Genomic DNA, 23,113 nt, shown 5'->3' with positions numbered 1-23,113 from the left:
AGATTTTAGAAAATGGCCAGTTTTCTGGCTAACAAATTGTCCATCTATAAGCCAAGCAGTTCACTATGTTCAGACACATTGTGGAATACATTATCTCTCCTGTTACGTTTATAGTCTGATTTTTCTGCTTTTCATTAAGGCGTAAAATGTTACCTGCCTTAGTGAGTTACCTTCTTCATGGCTGGTGAGTTTAAGCATCAAGATGCTCCATAGACCAATTTCCACCTGATAATTAGGTGTAAAAACTTCGACTTGTGCAAGACTGATCCAATTAAATTCTGAGGAAATTTGTTTCTACAATGGACCCGTCGTTGGCAGGATTTAATTGTTCTGGAATGTTAGGTGCAGAGGTTTTTGATACTTTGAAATCAATAGTGCACATTGCAGAATCTTTATGACTGCAGGAAGCATAGAATTCTTCCAGGCCAAGAGGTGTGCTTTGTGTTTTTCCTAATAGCCAAAAAGACCTCCTCTGTCATTATGGGGACACCAAGACAGAATCTTTATCTGTCATCAGTTGGAGAACAGAACGAGTGTAGTTTTTCAGGCCGAAGCAGCATGTTCTTCATAAAGCTTTTGGTAGAACTTAGGGAATTGGAATTGTTCCAGTTTATTGACTCCCTCCCCATCGCATCTGGCCATGATCTTTTAGATGTCTAATAGATCACTTTGCTCACCTGTCTCTTTTTTGTGCTGCTCATAATTTCCTTGCTTTGTACACATCCTCGTAGCACTTTTAAGGAGTCGTTGTTCTGCTCTAGCTATAAGGACAAGAAGGTTGCAATCTGATCAATAAAATAATCGTCCAGGTCAACTATGAGGCAGAGTACTTGTCTTCCTGCATGAAGGATGTTCGTTACTTTGGTGTGTGACTAAGAATCGTGTGATTCTGGGGGAACCACCTCATCCCTTGGTACCTGAAACCACAAATATATAGGATATACTGTGGAATTCCAGGATGTAAATCCTCATTTGATTAACATAATCTTGTATTGTTTCTCAACACCCCTTCTAATGTCCATTGTTGTGTTGCTCCCAAGCTAGGTTTGCACTATTTAAGTTCCAGTATATGTATAAAATGAAGCCCTGTTAACTACTTTGAAAGTTCATATTGCCAACAGATAGCACAGTGATTACAAGAGTTGAGAAAGAATAACCTAACAGGCATATTGCAGAAAACACATGATACACAAAGGCTGAATCCCCGTGCTACCTCCATATCAACAAAACGCATAACACATTATGTTCAGTAACCATTGTGATACATGCTCCTCTTCAGAAACCTATGGACACTTCATAAGTGTAGTTAGTGGATAAATACGTCAAGCTTCCCCTGCTGTTGTTGGTCTTACCTCAGAGTTACTACTTCAGCTCCTCCAGCACTTGTGACACCTTGCATTTAGTCATACCAGTCAAATTGCCAGATGAATGGGTGCAGCCTTTTTTATAAATACATTGCCATATACTACTTGGGCATTCCCAAATGTGAGCAAACAGATGACCTGTTATCACTGACGTTCACTTTATCAGTATTCAGCCTTCTCAATGCGTTGCCATGGCACCTGTTTGTACTTCTGTTCATGTGCTGACTTTCAGAGACATGGTTTTGTGGAAGTGAGGGCATCTATCATCAGCCAAGTCTCTATATAGTTCCAGAAGGTGTACCCCTTCCTGCAGAAATGCAGTGATGTAAGGAGTCTTGTTGAACTCTAAGACGAGTCCAAAAGAAAACACCTGCTTCATGACTTGACATTATCGTGCACTTCTCATTTACCCCTTTTTATTGTTTTATGAATGGGAAATATAAAGTACAAACATATTCTAAGTCTAGAGTATTAGGAAAATACTGCTTGTGTATTGGCGCATAAAGCGGACAGTGTCTGACCCGGCTGCAACATTTTCTTGGAATTTTAAGTTAATCAGTTCTGTTGATCAGTGTCACATTATAATGACTAGTATGGTACAATTGTACCTCGAAATTATGACGAATTGTACTGCCCACATAGAAGCGATTGCATTTGCAAGAAACAATGTAAACCACAAATGAGGTGCTACAATTAATATGAGATCTGATCTTAATAGTTTGGCCTGTGTTGTTAGTAAATTCTTTCTTACCCTGGCAGGCCCATTTGCATAATCCACAATGCCCACACCTGAAAAAAGCCCATCCTATTGGCAGATAACCAATCATCTCTCCTGTGCACTGTCGGGAAACTAGGGCTGAGAAGACTCCTAAGGGATCTCCCTCTACGATATGTGATTTCAGGTTTATTAGCAATAATACCCCTCAGAATGTCATCCTGTTGTAAAATGTGCCAGTGCCTATGGACATATTTCTGCAACAGCTTTGAAGTTTCAGTGTAATCCGTGACCAATCTCACCTTGTCAGAATCCTCCTTTTGTGTTGAGTGCTCCCTGGGTTTTAATGTATCTTCCCTAAGGACATGTCTTATTCTGCCTTGTGCTTTATCTATGATATGTTTCTGGTATCCTCGCTGCGCAAATCTTCCGCTCATTTCTGCAATGCATACCTCAAACTCATCATTTTTACTACAGTTGCGTCTTGCCCTGATCATTTCCCCATAGGGTATTGAAGTGATCTGATTTCTGGGATGAGCACTTTCAGCGTGTAGAATCGAATTACATGCAGTAGACTTTCCTGTATAGTCTACTATGTATCCTGTTATTCTCTGTGAACAATTGTACATCCAGAAATTCAATAAGGTTAGTACATAAGTAAATTTAACATTCATGTAATTTAGATTAAGAAATTCACAGAACTTGATCAATTCCTCTGTACTACGAGTCCAAATCATGATGCAGTCGTCAATGTAGCGACCCCAGTATAGTATATCTGACTGCCTCTGGGCGGCATCAGGGCCCCAGACCCACCTCTCCTCAAACAAACCCATGAAGAGGTTTGCATAAGAAGGAGAGAATCTCGAGCCCATTGCCACCCCCTGTTTTTGTCTATACCAATCCTTTTTGAAGAGGAAGAACTTATTGTTTAATATTATGTCGATCCTTTCCAATATCATCCTAGTATGTTCCCATAAAGTAGCAGATTTCCACCGCTTTCAATCCCAAATCATGTCTAATGCAAGTGTAGAGTGAAACTACATCCAAGGTGACCAATAGCATATTGGTGTCCCATTCAATATCACTCAATATACTTAAGATGTGTGTCGTGTCCTTAATATATAAAGGAAGATTGACGGCTATTGGTTGAAGGAACACATCCACATACTCTGACATTTTTTCCGTGGTCCTGAAATGCCCAAAATATTGGGTCTGCCCGGTGTTAAGGGTAACTCCTTGTGTATTTTTGGCAAAGTATATAAGCAAGGGAACCTGGGATGATCCACCAAAAGATATTGATATTCATCTTTAGTTATTAGCTTGAGCTGATGCCAATGTTTCAGTTTCAGATTATGGATAGAGTTAAGTTAGCTGAGGAACTTTTCGGAAATTTGGCACGAGGGGACACAATCCCAGACACAATAACTAATGCAAACCGCTCTCACAATGAGGGTTTGAGAAGTAAGTTTATGAGACTAGAAAACCTTAAAAAGCATGAACTATCGAAAGAACAATATGTTAAACTAAATAGTATCCCAGGAGGATTAAGATCTCAGATTTTTCCAACCTACGACGATCTAGATACGGATTTATTAACTCTTTGGGATAAGGAACTAACTTCTAGCTTATTGAGACTTATGGAAATCCTTATCACCAACTCTGAGAGTAAGGTATCTAGTTTACAATCAGAAATTGCTACTCTTGAAGCTGAGATTAAGGGGTTAAATCTTCCTGAAGCTACTGATAAAAAATTATAAAATTTTGAATTATATTCTATCAAAATATCAAGAGGAAGTTACACAGAGAAAAGCAAGAAAGCTAAAAAGTGATGAAAGAGATTACCAGTCGGGTAGGGTTTTCACCTTTGCCAGAAAGTACGACCAGACAGGGATCGCAGTCCTCCATTGCCTCTGGCTCTACTTCCACAAGTGTACCGGTATACAGTGATAGTGATACTGAAGGTGGTGTGAGTATGTCCTCACAATGCCTATCAAATAATAGGGGAGGTTTTTTACAGGAGATAATGAGAATCAAACAGAACAATTGCGACCAAACAAAAAAGAGACAAAATACAGGAAGTTTAGCAAGGGGAAGAAGGGGGAGAAAAACTAAACAGAAAAAGCAGGACGAGAAGACGAGATCTTGGGACAAACTAGTCTAAATCACAATCTTTTGCAATCAATAAATGTTGTTAACTTATCAGATATGAATCTTTCAAGTGAAATGAAATCACTCTTAGAGAAGGGCTTGAATTTTTGCCCTACAAGCCATGGTGACCTATGTAGGTCTAAGATAGACTTATTCAAGTTTATACGAAGGTTAAAATTGAAAAAGTACTTCATATTGAATCCAATGGATATACAGAGAACGGACAGTCCTGCACAAGGTTTCGATCTAAATGCTTTATCGAAAAAAGATATCTATGACACTGCTACATTGTTATCTATTTCGGAACATGAGGAGATCCCAATTATCTTTTCTCAGGTGCTGGAGCATTTAAATATAATGCCTGATACTAATATTAGAAGTGGTCTCAGAAAAAAGTCACAGTGGGTTCCTAGAATTATAGGTAACAATAATTTGGATATGTTTTTTGATTTAGTGTGTTGGGACCTGGATACTCATAGTTTCAAAACTAAATCATTCAACGTTACCTCCAATTTGAGTTATGCGGAACGACGAGCTCTCAGGGAGCTCCAACAAAATGATCACATTATGATTAGGCAAGCAGACAAAGGGGGTAATGTTGTAATTATGAACAAATCAGACTATGATAAGGAAATCCTTGCACAATTAAATGATGTTCAATGTTACGAAAAACTGATATACAATCCAATACCTAGGCTGTCTAACATGATCCAGAAAAAATTGAAACATTGGCATCAGCTCAAGCTAATAAAGATGAATATCAATATCTTTTGGTGGATCATCCCAGGTTCCCTTGCTTATATACTTTGCCAAAAATACACAAGGAGTTACCCTTCCCATCGGGCAGACCCATTATTTCGGGCATTTCAGGACCCACAGAAAAAATGTCAGAGTATGTGGATGTGTTCCTTCAACCAATAGTCATAAATTTTCCTTTGTATATTATGACACAACACACATCTTAAGCATATTGAGTGATATTGAATGGGACACCAATATGCAATTGGTCACCTTGGATGTAATTTGACTCTACACTTGATTTGGACATGATTTGGGATTGAAAGTGGTGGAATTGTTCCTTAAGCGGAAATCTGCTACTTTATGGGAAAATACTAGGATGATATTGGAAATGATCGACATAATATTAAACAATAAGTTCTTCCTCTTCAAAAAGGATTGGTATAGACAAAAACAGGGGGTGGCAATGGGCTCGAGATTCTCTCCTTCTTACGCAAACCTCTTCATGGGTTTGTTTGAGGAGAGGTGGGTCTGGGGCCCTGATGCTGCCCACTGGCAGTCAGATATACTATACTGGGGTCGCTACATTGACGACTGCATCATGATTTGGACTGGTAGTACAGAGGAATTGATCAAGTTCTGTGAATTTCTTAATCTAAATGACATGAATGTTAAATGTACTTATGTGCTAAACTTATTGAATTTCTGGATGTACAATTGTTCACAGAGGATACATAGTAGACTATACAGGAAGTCTACTGCATGTAATTTGATTCTACACGCTGAAAGTGCTCATCCTCGACATCAGATCACTTCAATACCCTATGAGGAAATGATCAGGGCAAGACGCAACTGTAGTAAAAATGATGAGTTTGAGGTATGCATTGCAGAAATGAGCGGAAGATTTGAGCAGCGAGGATACCAGAAACATATCATAGATAAAGCACAAGGCAGAATAAGACATGTCCTTAGGGAAGATACATTAAAACCCAGGGAGCACTCAACACAAAAGGAGGATTCTGACAAGGTGAGATTGGTCACGGATTACACTGAAACTTCAAAGCTGTTGCGGAAATATGTCCATAAGCATTGGCACATTTTACAACAGGATGACATTATGAGGGGTATTATTGCTAATAAACCTGAAATCACATATCGTAGAGGGAGATCCCTTAGGAGTCTTCTCAGCCCTAGTTTCCCGACAGTGCACAGGAGAGATGATTGGTTATCTGCCCATAGGATGGGCTTTTTCAGGTGTGGGCATTGTGGATTATGCAAATGGGCCTGCCAGGGTAAGAAAGAATTTACTAACAACACAGGCCAAACTTTTAAGATCAGATCTCATATTAATTGTAGCACCTCATTTGTGGTTTACATTGTTTCTTGCAAATGCAATTGCTTCTATGTGGGCAGTACAATTTGTCCACTCAGAGTGAGGATAGGGGAGCATGCAAGGGCATTATTACATGATGATGTAAGATATCCGTTAGCCCATATAATGACATGTGAATTACAGGGTTCTCACAAAAGTTTTGCATTTTTCGGTATTGAACACATAACATTAGACCCCAGAGGGGGTAACAAAGAATTAGCTCTACGTAGGAAGAAGGCTTTGTGGATATTGCGCCTCAGAGCAGTTGAGGCAGGTCTCAATACGGATCGTGAATTAGAATATTTCCTAGGAGATTAGGGCTAGATAAATATGTTATGTGCTGTCTTACGAGTTAACCTCTGTCCAATAAGTACAAGGACAGGAGAAGGTGGTATTCAAGGATAACATGTGACAGAGACTGAACAACTACGTAGAATATATCTGTTTCTTTTGTAGTCAGTGATTGTGTTAAATATTTAAACACATAATTCAAGTGCATGTCATGGAATTGAAGTTAACATGTATAGATACCTGGACATTATTTATATGTAAATATTAAGAAATTGACATGTTTTTTGTTCATGATTTACAAGCGTTCCATGTTCAATAATTGGGGGGTCACATTTTGACCGTTAAGTGGTTTACTATTATCACTGTTTTCTTTTTATCTTTCTATTCTGTTTAGTTGTATGTGATAACACTATTACTTATCACTTATTCACCCCTCATTTTCATGTTAGGCAATATGTTCCATGGTTTCTATAATTTTGCAATCCACTTACATTTACCATGGTATGTCTTTTTCAAATAAGAAATCTCTTTATTAATTGTTTGTTTACTGAACAATGCCATACATTGGCATTGCGATTGCACTAAGTGTGCCTTTACCAAGTCCTCTGTCTATTCCCATTAGTCAGAATGATTAGAAATTCTTGATCCCTCCTTTTTCTTCTTAAAAATGGCTGCGCCTGCAATAGACCCTCTACCATTTCAATGCCTCCCGTTTATACCATATGCAGGCATCGCGTTGTTCACAGAGGAACTCTTATAGTCCTCTTTTTACTTCCATCAACAGAGATAATAAAATAGCGTTGGAATGCGAGATCGTTGCGTACTCGCGAACACAAAAGAAGTGGTCTTAGCGATAGTCTCTCCGGAAATTCTCTTGACAGGTGGGTTAGTTTGATATTTATAATAATGGCCATTCAGACAATTGCGCTACAATTTTGGCCAAGGTGTGAGATTACTTACCATTCAAGAGTTAACCATTGCAAGTATTACTGAGTGAGTAAATATACATATTATTCAACAGATTGGGAAAGCGATATTACGGAGTGGATTTTGGAGATGTGCATTACAATAGCACATTAATGGGTGATCTAATTTAACATTTTTCAAGATTTGAGGTCTAAGTCTGATTTGCCTCGTAGGTAATGTCTTTTTCTGCTGATTGTTCCTGACTTCACAATATTGTCAGTGTGCATGAATACTGGCAGGCTTTACATATATCTTTTGTCACATCTACTTTCTGGTTTTTGTCTGATATTAAGGAACTTTAGCTATTTAAGATGTATATCATTTACGGTCTCTCCGTCTTTTTTGAGTCACGTTTGGACTTATATTAATAGGTTTTAGTTGGGAACTTTTTAGTTTTTGTTCATAATTAGTGATATAGCCACAGGCATGTACACTGCAGTGTTTTTTTTATTTCTTAGCACTTGTTTCACTTGAAGCTCACTTTTATCCATCCCACGTTCGGGTGTGGTGACGGGTCTATGGAATTCTTTTGGGACCTGATGACAGTCCAAATTTGATGATGTGGATTTTGTTTGGTAACATTTCAGCCCTGATGAAGTCGATGGACGAAACATGTGTTGGCTGTGGGATCTGAATGGAACATATCAGATATCAAGATTGGGACTCATGGCAGCATTGCTGAGTAACTGACTGAATTGAATTTGAACATTGTTATTAAAACTTAAGAGGAACTGCATTGGACACTGCTAGCCTCTTCAAATCTTTTTTCCCTCTAGCCTTGCCTTTCTAACCCACTACCCATGTCTTCCTCTGTAGCGCAAATGATCCTTCTTTATGATAAATGATCAACTCTTGCACCGGGCTGTTAGAGGTACACATGGCATTCCTCAGATATGGTTTGTTATGTTAAAAACATTCTGACATCCCAGTGGTAGAATAGTGCTATATCAGTAGTGCTATATACCAAAAATCTGAAATATTTAAATCACATAATCACCCTCTGTCTCAATCCCCTTATCTGTCAAAAATAGGATGAATTTGAATGGGCAATGACAACATTAAGCTTGGTATAAAAAGACAAGACATTAAAACTACTTTTGCCCAGGCTAGTTGTACTTGCCCTGTCATGCGCTCTGCCTATTCCCCGTTAGCCAGACGCTCACATATTGTAATGCTTATCTCTTTGTTTTTTATTTATTTTTCAAATCTGTGCGCTACATGTGGAGATTTTGTCACCTGTGTCTCAAACATCTTTTTTTCTCTTCCCAGATTATTGATGCAGGACTCAGAGAGCTCAAGGAAGAGACCGGCTTACAGTTAAAGGATGGTGAATTCTCATGGAGAATGCTGGGTCTCTGGGAGGTGAGGGCGACGATGTAATCATAACAGAATGTAATCATAACAGTCTCAGTGACTAGCACCTTTAAATTATAGACTGTAGCAACAAAGTCCCTTGTAATTATCGAGCACACACACAAGTGAATTCAAGGAAATCTCACAAGTTTGTAATCTTTGTTCTCCTAATAGTGACCCAAAGCAAACTGGACTATTCAAATTATTGTTAAAGAAATGGGCACAATTAACAAAATTATGTCTATAATTGATGAGATATGCATCATGACAGAACTTCATAATGTAATCATTACCGTCAGTTTCCTTCTGACACCAATTTATGAAAATGAAGCTTGTGAGGCATGAGCAAATAGCCCCTTGAATTACTGTCTGTTATAGTTCTTTAATTACCAGAACAGGTTACTCCATTTATTACTTTAACATAGTTTAGTTGCTTTCCTGTTAAGTGGTTGACTTGGCTTATATTCAGTTCAGAATTTAACTTTTGGTTGATGGTTTCAAATGGTGGACTTTACTATTCCTTTCATTTTGTTCCCTGTGATATTTTGGGCACACTTCATTCATTACTTATTCATCAAGGGGGAACGGTAGTGAATGCCATTGAGGTGGTGGTTGTCAGACAATTGCGATCACCCATATTAGTCTTGTTCATCCTGGATGATGATAAAATAGTTTCTATGGTGCATTTTCTGGCTTATTCATGGACTACCACACATAAGAATCAGAGGTGCTGCAGCCTCTGAAATAGCTCCCTCCAATGTTGAGAGTGTTGATGTTCCCTCCTAGGTATGGAGAGATCCAACAATACAACTTCTGAGGTCAGAACAGGCTCTTCAAGTAGTTGTATGCTGCAGTGCCAGATCTAAAATAGTCTTTGCAATAGAATTACTAGTGTTGGTCTGCCTTTGTTAGTACCGGAATGTGGATGTAGTAACACAGCTTGCGAAATCTTCATGGGCTTGACAAGCCCTCACAAATTATTGTTACAGTTCAGAGAGATAGCCTTTGTGTATTTACTTCCCAGAAGAGTCTCCTGTGCCCTCAGCATTTGGTGTATAATAGCTGTTGGATACTGATTTATGGGGATTAATGGAAAAACAGAAAAATCACATTGGAGGAAATCAAATCATCGAAACCCAATTTTAAGGAATTCCAAATAAAGAGAAAATTAAAGGAAAGATAATTTAAAGAAAACAGCCAAATAACATTAACTTGGGTGGAGAGCAGGTGTCAGGAGTTTAGGGGTGGTTAGAGGTTTTAGGGGTACAGGATATGCAAAGTTTAAGGAGTGTAGGGTGTTTGGTGGCTTTAAGATTTCTTGAATGGTTGGTGTTTAGATGTAGAAAGGGTTTTTAGGGTTCAGGGATGGGTGGTGTTTATGGGTGGTGAAGTGTTTTAGGGTTCAAGGATACCTGTTTAGGGAAGTCAGGGGTGTGTGGAATTTTGGTGTGGTGAGGGGTTTTTAGGGTTCACGGATGGGTGGAGTTTAGTAACAGAATGGAGTTGCAGATTCCTTACCTTTGAATTCTCCCCAGGCGTCAGACTGAATCCAGAAGATTTTTCATGAACAGTACCCGTACGGGCCAGTTGATGGTTTCGACATCTGTGCCGAAAGTTACATCTCAGTATCTATATAAGCACCACCAGACTTTACATCAACCCCAGAGCAATCGCTGCCGAATTAAAAGAATTTTATGAGGCCATGCGCCTCATTTTTGGGCAGTCTGACCCCGTTGGCACGCCTTCGGGCCCTGCAGCTTAATAGGGGGTGCCATCGGGTTTCTGCACTGGCAGCTTTGGCCTCACGCCAATAGGCTCCCAGGGATCTAGTTCGGCACCAGTCTTACCACCTCAACCTTCCCCAGTGCCGGTCCTGATGCTCACAGCGGCACTGGCACCGACGCCCACTAGCAGCGCCATCCCTATTGTCGTCCCCGACTTTGACACAGAGCTGGATGGACCTCGCCTGACTCCAACGCCGGCAGGAACTTTGCCTCCTAGATTTGATCCTGAGCCTAATTCTGTTGGGGTAGGCCTCATGGAAGCCTGGGAGGGGGTTCCTGGACCATTTGGAATACCAGCCTTATGGGGAAATGGACTGTCATCTCCAGTCAGTCACTGGTGTGCTTTTTCCCCCTACCGTGGTTACAAAGGAGGTAGCCTCCTATGCAATGATAGTGAGAAGGGCAGCTGAGGTCCTGGCCCTTCATCTTCCCTCGCTGGGAGTCCAGACTAATCTGTTTGATAGAGGTGCTGCAACCAGGAGCTTCCAAATGCGAACCCCTACTCCTGTTCAATAATGCCCTCACAGACGTCCTTTTGGGCAACAGGTCCAAATACAGCACATGAGCTCCTGTGAATAGGATGATTGCTAGCTGCCATCGTCCCACACCTGGGGACCCAGCCTTCCTCATGCAACACCCCACCCCTGAGAGCTTGGTGGTCCAAGCCTCAGTTGCCAAGGGCACGTTCCCTACCACTCCCCCAGTTAGGAAATTCAAGAGGCTGGGTTCATTTGGGAAGATGTTTTCTTCCACCAGCCTGGCATAGCGGTCCACGAGGCCTTTTGGACCGTTGTTCCCATACTTTGTGGGACATGTTGCACAAGTGCTGTCACAGGTCCCAGTGTAGGCCGGGGCTGTACTCTCAGGCTGTTGCAGACGCGAGAGACTCTGTAAAGTTCATAATTCGTTGCAGACTGGACACAACCGGCTCACCAGGCAGAGCAGTTTCAGCGACAGTGGCCATGAGGTGTCATGCCCGGCTGAGGAGTTGGCTTTTCAGGGGATGTCCAAGCTTCTCTTCTGGAAATGCCCTTCGAGGATACGGTCTCTTCGGAGTCGAGGCACATTCGACGCTCAAGCATTTAAAGGATTCTCATCTACGGCCAGGTCCTTGGGCCCTCCGGGTGGTTCACTGTCTCCCACAATCTGCCTTCCACTCCTTTTGTGGCTACGGAAGGGGCTTCCAACCACTCCAATTCCCATCCAGCCACTGTGCAGTGCATGTTGCCCAGTCTCTGCTTGGACGAGGGAGTGGTACCCACTGGTCTTGAGGGTCAGGTGACCAGCGGTCTGTTCAGTCCTTCCCACTCCTGCTCTAAACCCTCCTAGTCTGCCTCTTTTCTACCACAGGCATCCAACTGACTGCTCCCTCCCCTCTGAGACTACTCCTCCCTCCATACCACCACCTCGCAACCAGACGACCGAGGATCATCTGTCCTTTCTCAGTTTGCAGTTCTCTTGGCTAAGGGAGCGATTGAGAGCCCCAGTAGAATCTTAATTTGGTTCTGACCTTTTTGATGTGCGTTTCTCTTAGCCCCTCCACAATTGTCCCCTCAGCTTCTCACATTGAAAACAGCCTTTCTACTGCCAATTACATCTGCCCACAGAGTGAGCTGCAGGCCTTATCATCTAATCTACCCTACCTCTCTATATGGCCTGACAAAGTGGTGCTTCACACAAAGGCCTCTTTTCTGACAAAAGTGGTACGCCTTTTCATGTAGGCCAGTTAATCACCCTGCCTACTTTTACACACACCCACATCCTAAGGAAGAGGAGAGACTCCACTGGCATTCTACTTTCATCGTAACTGTGGGTCCCGGGTGGACAACCAATTCTTCTTGGGATATGAGGATGCAAAGAAAGGTCGGGCGGTGCAGAAGCAAAACCATCTCTCGTTAGGTAGTGCTCTGCATCAAGATACTACAGACTGTCCAAAAAGGAACCTCCTGAAGACTTGTGAGCTTATTCCACCAGAGCTAAAGCTGTGACCACTGCATAAGCATGAGGAGTTCCGGGCCTGGGCATCTGCCAGGCAGCAACAGGGGCATCTCTGCACGTTTGCTAAACACTACTCCCTGGATAGTCAGGTCTGTAGAGATGGGCACTTTGCTGGTTCAGTCCTGCAGGACTTTCTTGTTTGAAATTAGTTTGCAGACCCATCTCAGGGCTGGTATTGCATGCCTGTCTTTTCAGAAGGTAAGGAATCTGCAGCTAGAAGTCTCCATCAGATGAAACAAGTTACTTACCTTCAGTGATGCCTTAACTGGTAGAGAGTCAGGTTGCAGTCAGCCACACCAGAATAGGTGAGAGAGGGTGTATCTGGGGGTGAGAGTGACTGTCAGATTGTCTGTCTGGGTGTGAGAGTGCGTACATCAGTGTTTTAGTGGGTGCGTCAGTGTGTGCACTGGTCTGTGAGTGGGTGCATGAGGGTGTCAGTGGGTCTGTGAGTGGGTGCGTGAGTGTCTGAGTAGGTTTGTGAGTGGATGCGTAAGGGTCTGGGTGGGTGTGAGTGTGGGAGAAATTGATTGAAAGAGACAAAGTGAGAGGGATATAGAGGTTTTTTTAAGGCTTTAATACCTCATATACTTGGAATGGGATATTTGTGTTTGATTTAAAATAAAACTTGTATTTGTTTAAAAAAAAGAAGAAAAAAAAAACTATTCCAAAACTTTTTCTGAAAAAAAAAAAAGAGGGAAATTAGTCCAGCTGCACTTGAGCCCCCCAAAGCTCAGTGTGAAGGTCTGCGACATCCACACTGAGGTATGGGTTCAATTTTTATTTAGTTCATTTTTTAGCTCTTTATGGGCTACCTGGGACTGCAAGAGAGCCCTCAAAGGCCCCCCCACTGTCTCTAGATGTTTGTTTATGTTTTGTTTTTTTTTACTAAAAAGCCCTTACGGGCTACCTGGCACTGCAGTGCCACTGCTTCAGCAAGCACAGAGCTGCTTTGACAGCAGCTCCCTGCTTTCTGAAGCATTTAATCTCTGTCCCTTGCAAGCATGCAGGGGACAGAGATGAAAGCTTCAAATTTTGACAGCGGGACCTGTTTTACAGGTCCCGCTTTCAAAACCCAAAGTATTTGCTGTTGCTTGGCTGCAGCTGTTAAGCTGCAGCAAGCCACAGCAAACAGCTATGTCCCTGGTGTGGGCACCCCGGGACATAGCAGCAGCCGGCCTTGTGGGATGGCGGTCCCCAGGGCCATCTGGCTAGAAGATGGGGACCGCGTAGCCCTTCTCCGAGGACATAGCCCCACGGAGGTGGTAGTCCCTGGGGCTTGGGGGTCCCAAAGGGAACCCCTTTCTTTTTTTAAATATTTGCCCGAGGGGTGGTGGGCCCTGGGACGCGGGGGGCCACGCAGCCCCCCACTCAATATACGGTGTGGTCCCAGGAGATGGTGGTCCCCGGGTCACGGGGGCCGTGCAGCCCAAGCACAATATTTCTTAAAAGCCCCAGAGAGGTGGTGGTCCCCGGGGCAGCGGGAGGGGGCCGGCACGTCCCGCATATCATAACACAGCCCTGAAGAGGTGGCGGTCCCGGGACTTGGAATACCGCGCTTCATTTAAAAAAAAAAAAATTATGTATTTTTTTATTTTACTGTGGATCCAACCGTAAAATAAAAAAAATACCTGTTTTTTAGCCCCTGGTGGGTCCCTTTGGGACCCCACCACCGGAACTAAGGGGTCAGGGTGGTCAAACCCTGGCCCCTTTTTTATTTTTTTAATATTTTTTTTTGAGTCCCAAGATGGCTGACAACACTTCAACGGCTTCTGTTGAAGTATTGTCAGCCAATTAGATCCCTGCACAAGATCAAGAGGGGTCGCAAATCCTTAGCGTCCCTAGATATACAAATTTGGATTTTCTCTAATTTCTCTAAAACTACTGGATGGAATTACATCAAAACAATAAGGCACTGTTTCCGGACCAGGACCTACCTTCCTGCCAAATTTAGTTTAATTCCGTCCAGTAGTTTTTGTGCTATCGCTGTTCAAAATCCCTATGCAAAAATGAATGGGGAAAACGTGTTTTGGAACCCCCCACTGACAGATCACCCCGAAACTTTCCAGGCAGCAACTGATGTGACTGCTCTAGGTAATATATAGTTTCCTTGTGACATGAGCTTTAGTTACTTGAAATAACTCTAAATATAACTGCAGATACATCCATTAACATCCATGGACACACTGTAACACACCCAGGCACACAGCGATAATACACACCGACTTACCCAGGCCCACCCTAATGCAAATGCCGACACACACAGCCACACGCTCATGCATAGAGTGACATACCAGGCACACACTAATGCATACACTGACACACCCAGGCACACAATGATATATACGCTGACACACCCAGACACACACTGATACATATACTAACACACCCAGGCAGACACTCATGCATACACTGCCACACACACTAACGCATACACTAACACACCTAGGCACACACTGACGCATACACTTATACATCCAGGCACACACTGATGCATACACTAACACACCCAGGCACACACTCATGCATACCCTGACATATCCAGACACACACTTATGCATACGCTGACACACCCAGGCACACACTAACATATACGCTGACACACCCAGGCACTCACTGATACATACACTAACACACCCAGGCACACACTCATGCATACGCTGACACACCCAGACACACACTTATGCATATGCTGACACACCCAGGCACACACTAACATATACGCTGACACACCCAGGCACTCACTGATACACTAACACACAGGCACACACACTCATGCATATGCTGACACACCCAGACACACTCCTGCATAGACTGGACATACCCAGTCACTCACTAATTCATACACTGACACACCCAGCCACACACTGATGTATTCGCTGACACACCCAGGCACACACTGAGATATAGACTAACATACCCAGGCACACATAGACACACCCAGGATTCACTCATGCATATACTGACAAACCCAGACACGCACTGATGCATACACTGGTACACCCAGACACACATTTATACACCATTAATAAAATAAAGGAACAAAAGGACAAACAGTTATTTTTTAAATAGTTGGTGTGGTTCTAAAAATAACCCTTTTTTTTATTTATTTTTTTAAGTGTTTTGCTTTTTGTAAAACATTTTTTTTATATTCATCTTATATAGACCCAGCCAACGCGTTTCTCTCCCAACAAAAGAACTCCAACAGGGCCCGAAAAACATATTTAAGTGTACATCATCGTAATTAAAAACTCAAAACATTCACTAATCATAAAATCCTAAGGATTTGTTCAATGTTTTGATGCAAAATAAAACCAATACAAAGCTACTTTGCCCAATATATATAGTTAATAACTTAAACCCTTCCATTTTTTCAACAATACTCCTTCCAGGTATCCTATTTTTTTTTCTTGTAATTTCTTAACAATCGCATGAATAATAATTGCATGTGTAATGATGAACTTCATTTTCTTATTTCTTGCACTGTTAAGCAAATACATATAATTTTATTGTGATCTGCTCTTTTATTCTACCAAAACGATTAAACAATACTTTTTTGGTGTTCATGGTGACTCCCAAATTAAAAAACCTTAAATTTTCTTCACATAGCACCCTTCTATGTAGTTTATTTTGCAAAAAACATTATTTGGAACCCATTTCTCTCACATACGACCTTGCCGTCTTTTACCATCACAGGTATATAACACTTTAACACTCTGTTACTGTCATCGATCTTAGGAATTGTTAGAGCATGAAATTCATCCGGCGTCTCGATAAGCTTGCTCCCAAACTAAAACATGCATTCATAACATGACTGAAGCTGGTCCTCCTGCCAGCTTATCACAAAGAAAAAAAAAAATCCACAAGTGAATTAGTTTTTTGCTGTTGGCTTGTTATGAGACATCAGAACTACTGATCAAACTGATCTCCTTGTCTTTCAGGTTGTTTTTCTTACTTCCTTCTTCTTTTTCTAGTAGGGTATCATCAAATTTTCTTGTAATCATGAAAACTGTTCCATTCTCCTAATCCCTTTCGTCCTATCTGATCTTGCTCAATTTTTTCTCTCTTATTGTTTCTTGATGTGTCTTTATCACTTTGTTCAGAATCTCTGTTAAATCTTTTATATTCATATCCTTAATCTTTTGTTTGAATATCTCTATCTGGCTCTTCAATTGGACAACTTTTCTTTCTGAATTTTTTATCAATGTTTTCATCATGTTAAACAAAGACAAATACAGATTTTCTTCCCATTCTTTCAACAGATCATCTTCTAAATCATCGAATGTTGAAAAAAACGAAATCTGCAATCCCCTGGTTATTCGCTTATTTTCCAAGTAATTGTTCTGTGTTGATAATTCATTCTTCTTTTATCTTTCCAATTGTATACATTTACTCTTTAAACTCTCCTTAGGTGTCTCAGTCATCTTATGTGTCCCTTTCTCTGTCTTGCACATTTAAACACGTCTTCCACAGGTTTCTCTCAATTATCTTTCATTGCTGACATATTCCACAGTTCTCAGTGACCATGCCAGTGAATCCCACGTTACACAATAATTTCCAATACTTTCTTGTGTTTTATGGTGACTCCATTAATAAAAAATAAAAAAAAACTACCTACTTGCGGTTGCCAGTAGGTAGTTATAGTTAGGCCTTAGGGCCCGATAACGCGTTTGGCAGTCGGACCGCCAGACCGCCAAGGAGGCGGTCCCAAAAAGACTGCCTAGTCGACAGTCTCCTGCCTGCGGTATTACAATGTTACTGCTGGTTCAGCAGCAGAGTTCCTGATGGTGGTGGACCGGCGGGGGACGCAGTCAGCAAATCAAGGTATGCTTTTACATTTGTGTCGATGCAGGTGTGTACGTTTTGACCAAAAGGTACACATTTGTAAAAATACATTGTAGGTGTACCATTCCATTACTGGAGACTGAGCCATATATGCCCATTCCAGTTAATGGCAGAAAATGCAAAAGGTACTTACCTGTATTTTTTGGGTTTCTTTGGGGTGAAGTTTCTGCTGTGAAGGGGGACCCTGGAGGAAGGGGGACACGTCGGAGACTGAAGGGAAACAAAGGAAATGTGGGAGTTAGCGTGCCATTTCCTTTAATTCTGCCACCTCGAAGCAGCTGGTGTCCCCGCCACAGTCATCTCAACTGAAAAACACATCGTAATGTGGACGGTAGTACCCTTGCCTATACTGCCCTGTGACAGCTGCTTTTCCTAGCCGTCGTCAAGGCAGTCAGTGGACGGCTGGTGGTGTCAGCGGTACTCTGACAGTCTCTAGTTCAGCAAACCACCAACATTGTAATTCGGCTTGCGGACAGCCTAGTCAACGGTCGGGGTTTCTGATGCCACTGTGACAGTGGTGATAAGACCACCAAACTCTTAATCGGGCCCTTAGTTCCCTTAGGAAAAGCGTTTTTTGTTTTGTCAAAAACTTTGGAAGTGTGTTACAAAGCTCCACAAATTTTTCAAAATTAATATATTATGCCAGTCAGTTCAGCTGCTGCCTTGAAAGTTTTGAAGTGATTCGTCAGGTAGGGGCCGAGAAAAGGTGGGGGTCCCAAAAAGCTTTTCCCCCATGCAATTTCTGTAGGGATTTTTGGACACAACTACAGCCCGAACTGCTGGACAGAACTACACCAAATTTGGCAGAAAGGTGGCTCTTGGTCCAGGCAGTGCCCTTTTTGTTATATGATGTAAATCCATTCAAATGTTTTTAAAGTAATTAAAGAAAAAACAAAACTGTAAATCTAGTGATGCAAAGCCACCGCGGATCCCAGAGATCTCATGCTGAGGTCTGATCAGCTCCCAAAACTTCAACCAGGAAGTGTTGGCAGTCATTTTGGTACTTGGACTCAGCCGAGTCTCTAAGCCCCATAGGGGCATAGTTTAATGTGGGAAAAGGGGAGAGGAGAGTATGCAGCCCCCATCCCCAAGGGCAGTTTTAGCACCAGGGACCACCACCTCCCTGGGTTTATGTTTAAAATGAATAGGAGAGTGGATGCACCTCAAAAGGCCCTGGGGGACCACCACCTCTCTGGGCTTGTTACAGTAAAAAGAGGGGGGCCGCGCGCACCTCCCTTAAAGGTTGAAAAGTGCCCTAGGGACCACCACCTCTCCGGGGCACAAAAGTGCTTGAAAGGTGTAGGGGGATGCGTGCCTTTACCTCCCCCCCCCCCCCCCCAGGCTATATGTGGCCCCTTACCACCACCTCCATGGACAAGGCTTTGTGTATACTAAAGGGGGACACATGGCCCCCCTTTTGGAGCCATTATTGGCTGTGGGGACCAACACCCCACAGGGCTGACTCTCTGTCTCCTGCGGGGCCTGCGATGTGGGAGCTAGCAGTTTGATCTTGCTTGGCGGGAGCTTTAACAGCTCCCACCAAGTGAGTGCAGACTGCAAGTTCCCTCCCAGCAGGCGGTAGCAGGAAATCTGCTCCGCTTGTTGGGAGCGGACTTTTCATCTGGGCAGGAAAACAGACGAAAGGATTGCTCCAGCACACAGGGTGCAGCATTATTAGCTGCTCCCTGCATTCGGTAGCAATGCCGGCTCCCACTGAAGACAAAAGCCAGCAGGGACCGTGGAGCCTTGAGGCCGCGGTCCACAGTAGACTAAGAGATAGTCGTTCTTGGTATTAACCACTACCAGTATGTAAAATGATCTAGAAACCCCGTCTGTTTGCCCCCTCATAAGTAAGATACTGTTATGCAGAGTCTTCCTGCCTTTTTCCAGGATGATGGACAGCTTACTAAAAAGCCTCCAGAGTACATTTCCCAACCGATTAGGAGAATGCATTCTTTATGCAGAGGAATATGAGCACATCTCCACCAAACAAAGAAGGATTTACTACATATAATTAAGAGGAAGTTCCCTTGTTTGGTGGATGTTCAACTCTTTCAAGTCTCATAGTCTTCTCTACACAAGTATTCATGTGATTGCATATTTCATTATGAAGACTCTCCAGAATAATCACATTGCCAAAATTACAGAAACACAAGGTCACTGGAGACATTGCCTTGTGGTCCTTTACACTGCTGTAATGTGGAATATACACTATACATTTGCCCAATGATGTAGCACTTACTAATTAGGCAGTAGAAAGTACTCCAGTTGGGTAGACATTTTGTGCAAAAACCGTAGCTTATTCTTGGATAAATAAGCATCTCAGGATACATTCTGGCACCAACGTTCATTAAACTTCGAACCCCCACTCAACCCCCCACCGGGTTCCAAAGAGCGGTTGGCAACAGAGCCTGGCTGTAGACCAGGCCTGTTGTCATCCACCCACCACCCACGGCCGAAGGTCGTGCATGGTGCGGCAATTGGATGCCTACGGGGGTTTACTATCCCGGCTGCACACAGCCAAAGCATATGCGTGTTTCTTGATGCATGCAGGGGCTTGGCCGCTGGGCCACAACCTCTCACTCCGTTTAAAAAAAACATAGAAATTCACTGAAAAAAACAAAGGTTACAGGGACATTATAGTTAGATATTAGCATTAAAAAAAAACATATAAATGCACAAAAAAACAAAGGTTAGAGGGACATTATAGTTAGGTGCTGAATTTACACGCACAAAACCATAGAAATTCGAAGGTATAGAGTTATGTCAAGTAACTATAACTCATACCCTAAGATAACTTTAACTTGCGCCCTCGCCATGCACAGCTAGTTACCCCTCATATTACATCATTCACTGTATCTTCTATGGCATTATTGATATCATCACTGCAACATGTACAGTTAAATTATTGATGAGAAACCTGTGTGGCATTGAACCTTTAATTCACAACATACTCACTTGTTTAGGTGTGTGTTTTTTGGTACAGGGTTACAGCTTTTGTCTCTATTTAATATACGGCAAAGTACATTGGTTAGTATTAGTCAATCTTATGTCTTTTTATTTTTTCAAATAATTATATTTTCAGGAATTGAATGGTCCTTTGAGCTCCAGTGTATGTACATAAGTATATGGCATTTCTATAGCATGCGTAAACCCAGACAAAAGGCAGTGGGTACAATTGGTGTTTTATAGGATAATAATAACCGTCTGACCTTTTGTAATATACCCTAATGCTTTCTAGAGATAATTTTATGTTTTATTTTTATTTTTAGGAAAATCCATTACTAGGATTTTCTATATTTTAATATTCATTTTAAAGGACAATGATTTTCATGTCAATGTGTTTATCTGGTGCACTTTGAAGCATGTGCTATGCACATTCTTTCGTTTTTGTGAACAGCCTGTTTGTCCAATCTTGTATTATGAAATATTTCAAATGGCCTAACGCCTGTTGTTGGATCAAACTTTCACAACATAGATCAATATCTAATATCTAGTAGAAGAGTAATACGGTGCATGTCCATAGTGGAGTTCTGCTTACATTGAGTAAAATCACATTTGTTTGGATGTTCATGTTTGAAAACCCTGGTGCTTATATTATAGAAAATCTGATACTTGTTAAGCTGATCAATCAGATTCTTATTTCCTGAAACTATACTATTTTATTTTGATGAAAAAGTATGCATATTTAAAAGCCCATGTGTTGCTATTTTCAAACCATTCCATGCATTCTCTCCAGTTTCTTTGTACAAGATTAAATTAATGGGTGTTAGTTGGTATCAATACTTGGGTCAGGGGTATGTAAGCACATTCTCCTGATTAGTGGGATTAATATATGGGCTAGAGGAGATTAGGTATTGTTAGGTTGCAGGGGTATGAGGAAAGAGGTGAGGTTGTGATCTTGTAAATTCATTGTGGGTAGTTTGTAGAAATAAATAATACAGATACAGGCAAATATTGAGGTGACAGAATAGGTTGTGCTCACATAGAGGAGGCATACAGTGAATAGGAGGGCCACTTGAAAGAAAAAATACGACATTTAGAAGATTTAATTAAAGCTCCATTGTTATTGACGGATTCTAGACCTATAGAGATATTTTTGATATGACATGGAGTTTATGGATGCATACCTGTAGAACAAAACAAGATGATGTGCCTGTGAAGAATGTGTTATATTGGGTATTTCATAAGCAACTTGATACTTCGGGGTGGGCTCACATCGTGGCGACTGTAAGTGTAAGTGGATGTTTACTTATTTTAGGTAAATCCCGATGCTTAGTTTGGGACACCATGCTGGGTTGCAGAAGGGTATTGTAAGTGGAAACAGATGCATTAATTTGGCAAATCTAGTACTTATTTTAAGAACGTATTTTGACACACTTTAACGTCTATACAATATGAGTAATTGATAGTTTGAATGTGTGTTGAGAGGGAAAGTTTGGATGTGTGTGTATACATGTGTATGCTTTTGTTGTTGATTTGTACTGAGACTAATACTAATCTTTTGTTGTTTTTACTCAGCCATTTTTTCCCACTAAAGCCAATGACTCCCCAATCAACCGTTCTAGGGGCCAATCCAAATTTTCAGGAGCCAATGTCTCACAAGTCGAAGTGGAAAAAAATAAAATGATAAAGTTGCACAAGTGCAACAAAATATTTTGGGGAAAACACATCCTCATCAATAAATATATCTTCACTATAAGCATGTACAGTTATTTTTCTTGCCATGTAGAGCTCAATGTACTTTCATTTTCTAATGCCAGTTAAGGCAGATTGTGGGCTACTTCTTTACAATGGGAAGGTTTAGCAGAATGCGACCGCTTGCCCATGAATCAGCAAGGCTACCTCAAGACATTGTGACCAGCCAGAGATAGTTAAGGGATGGATTGATTGTTCCTGGCTGGCAGGGCTTAACGTACTAACGTGGTCAAGTGCTGATAAAGAAAGATTTTGTGTCATATCTTTGCAATGGCAAGAGGAAGGAGAATGGATTAAGCAAAGCTAGCCATCTTTTAATGTCTATAAAAAACAGGCAAACTGTGGGTTAGATCTTCCCAATGCAAAGGGTCAGAGGGATGTGGCTAGTGCTCAGGAATCAGTGAAGCTAGTCCGAAAATTGGAACAAGCCTTAACATACTAAAAGATTTTCAACTTTTCCATATAATGTGCATATAGGGCCCAAATACAGAGTTCCTCTATAAACAATACTGACAAAGGCTGTGCTCTCCCAGGGCATGCCTTAGGTTCAGTATACAGTGTCCTCAATGAGCACACTCTGCTGGCTGGAGCCGGCATTCAGAGAGGTTGAATTAGAAGTTGTCTAGGACTGTAAATGACACAGATTGGCTACTTTTGTTTTAGGCACCTTGCTGGAGGTGAGAGCAGAGTTAATTGGGGTGAGGGTGCCAAAGGTGGACAGTGGTAAAGGACCAGACACAGGAGATCAGAAGGGAAGTTAACTTGTGGAGACATGTATACAAAGTGTTGTTCACAAGGCTCACAGGCCAAAGATGACCTTGGTTAAAGCTGAAATAAATGAGAA

At 41.8% G+C, this 23,113-nt stretch overlaps 1 protein-coding gene across 1 annotated transcript in view; it reads left to right on the top strand.

Annotated features, from left to right (window-relative positions):
• NUDT17 (nudix hydrolase 17) overlaps nucleotides 1-23,113 on the top strand; it is a 118,892-nt gene that overhangs the window by 83,243 nt on the left and 12,536 nt on the right. Inside the window, exon 5 of the mRNA XM_069217940.1 lies at nucleotides 8,864-8,956. Within this exon, the coding sequence (XP_069074041.1) occupies nucleotides 8,864-8,956 (93 nt within the window). The remainder of the gene's footprint in view (nucleotides 1-8,863; nucleotides 8,957-23,113) is intronic.

Source organism: Pleurodeles waltl, chromosome 12, assembly GCF_031143425.1.
Source record: "Pleurodeles waltl isolate 20211129_DDA chromosome 12, aPleWal1.hap1.20221129, whole genome shotgun sequence".
Classification (NCBI taxonomy): domain Eukaryota; kingdom Metazoa; phylum Chordata; class Amphibia; order Caudata; family Salamandridae; genus Pleurodeles; species Pleurodeles waltl.
The sequence above is the reverse complement of the archived record's forward strand: the minus strand, read 5'-3'. Positions and strand labels throughout refer to the sequence as shown.